A 1470-nucleotide genomic window follows, 5' to 3' on the forward strand; every position below is an offset into this window, starting at 1 on the left:
CTACTGACGTCCAGCCTCCTCCTTCTCCTCTTTCTCCCCCTTTGCTTTCTTTCTCATCTCCTTCTCTTGCATCTTGCGTAGCATTTTCTGCAAAATGGCGTCCCTTTCCTCAGTCGCCCTCCTGCGAGCGAAGAATCCTCTGCTCTTATTCTTCATGTGAAGACACAGGTCCTCCAGAAGTGTCTTTTCGTTGTCCATCTTCTTCTCTTTAGCCTCACAGCTCTCCTTCGCCTGTTTCAATTGTATCTCCTTCAAAATAACCCTGGTTTCCCAGCGCTGGTCTTTCTGGGTCAGGTCTTCTGAGAACTTTTCCTCCTTCTCTCTCATCTGGTCTTCAAGCTGCTTGACATCCGTCTCCCAGCTTTTTTTTAACTTGGCCAAATGATTCTTTTGCTTCTGCACCTGTTTGCATTTAGCCTCCACCTGTTTTAGCTGAGTCGCCCAGCTCTGGTGTTTTTCGGCCAAATCTTCAGAGAACTTTTTCTCTTGCTCATCCAGGTCGTTCTGCAGCTGCTGGACTTTCATGTCCTTCTGTTTGAAATCGATCTCCCAGCTCTTGTTTTCCTGGATCAGGATATATATGGATTCCTTGGCCTTTTCAAATTTTGCCTTAACCACTGTCTCCCCGATCAGCATTTTCAGAACCAGGTTGTCCTTCTTCTTCTCTTCCTCTTGAAATGTGGTTTTCATGAAATTAACCTTGGTTTCGCAGCTCAGGTGTTCTTCTGCCAGGTCTTTGGAGAAGTTGTCCTCCTTCTCTCTCATCTGGTCTTTCAGCTGTTTGACATCCGTCTCCCAGCTTTTGTTGTTCTTTGCCAGATGCTCGTTCTCCTCCTCCACCTGTTTTAGTTTGTCCTCCACCTGTTTGAGCTCAGTCTCACAGCTCAGGTTCTTCTTGGCCAGGTCGTCCTTTTCCTGAGACACCTCTTTTAGTTTGGTCTCCATCGAGATCTTTTCTCCCTGCTTTTCCAACTGGTCCACCAACTTTTGGACTTCCTTCTCCATGGCTTTGATTTTACAGGTCTGGTAAGTGTTGTGCTTCATCACCTGTTTCAATTTCAACTCCATCTTTTGTTTTTCCGTCTCCAAGGTGTGGTTTCTAGCGACCTGGTAGTTTTTCTCTTCCACTACATACTTCATGCCTTGTTTCTCACTCTCCCAGCTCTGTTGTTTCTCAGCCAGGTCCTTGGTGGACTTTTCCTGGCTCTGAATGAGTTCTTCCTCTCTTCTTTTCAGCAGGTTTATGGTCACCAGGTTCTCCTGCAGCTGCTGCTTGTGTTGCGCCTCTTTAGTTTCCATTTCCTCCTCCAGAGCGCCGTATCTTTCCTCCCAGATTGTCACACAATCAAGGAGTTCATCTCCTCTCATCACCAGCAGTTTTACGGTCTCTGCGTCAAACTGCAGGAGACTCTCATCGTTCTGGCTGTCGGATGTCTCCATGTTGCTCTGGTCTGACTTTGTTCCCTCCAT

The 1470-nt window shown here is 47.0% G+C and overlaps 1 protein-coding gene across 1 annotated transcript; it reads right to left on the bottom strand.

Annotated features, from left to right (window-relative positions):
* LOC117537007 (tropomyosin beta chain-like) lies at positions 1–1470 on the bottom strand. The gene has a single exon (XM_034202161.1). It carries the CDS (start codon positions 1468–1470, stop codon positions 1–3), a length of 1470 nt encoding a protein of 489 aa, XP_034058052.1.

Source organism: Gymnodraco acuticeps, unplaced genomic scaffold (genome assembly GCF_902827175.1).
Source record: "Gymnodraco acuticeps unplaced genomic scaffold, fGymAcu1.1, whole genome shotgun sequence".
Lineage (NCBI taxonomy): Eukaryota > Metazoa > Chordata > Actinopteri > Perciformes > Bathydraconidae > Gymnodraco > Gymnodraco acuticeps.

Coding starts and splice junctions, on each gene's coding strand:
- LOC117537007 (XM_034202161.1), bottom strand. CDS start 1,470: ATGGAGGGAACAAAGTCAGACCAGAGCAACATGGAGACATCCGACAGC.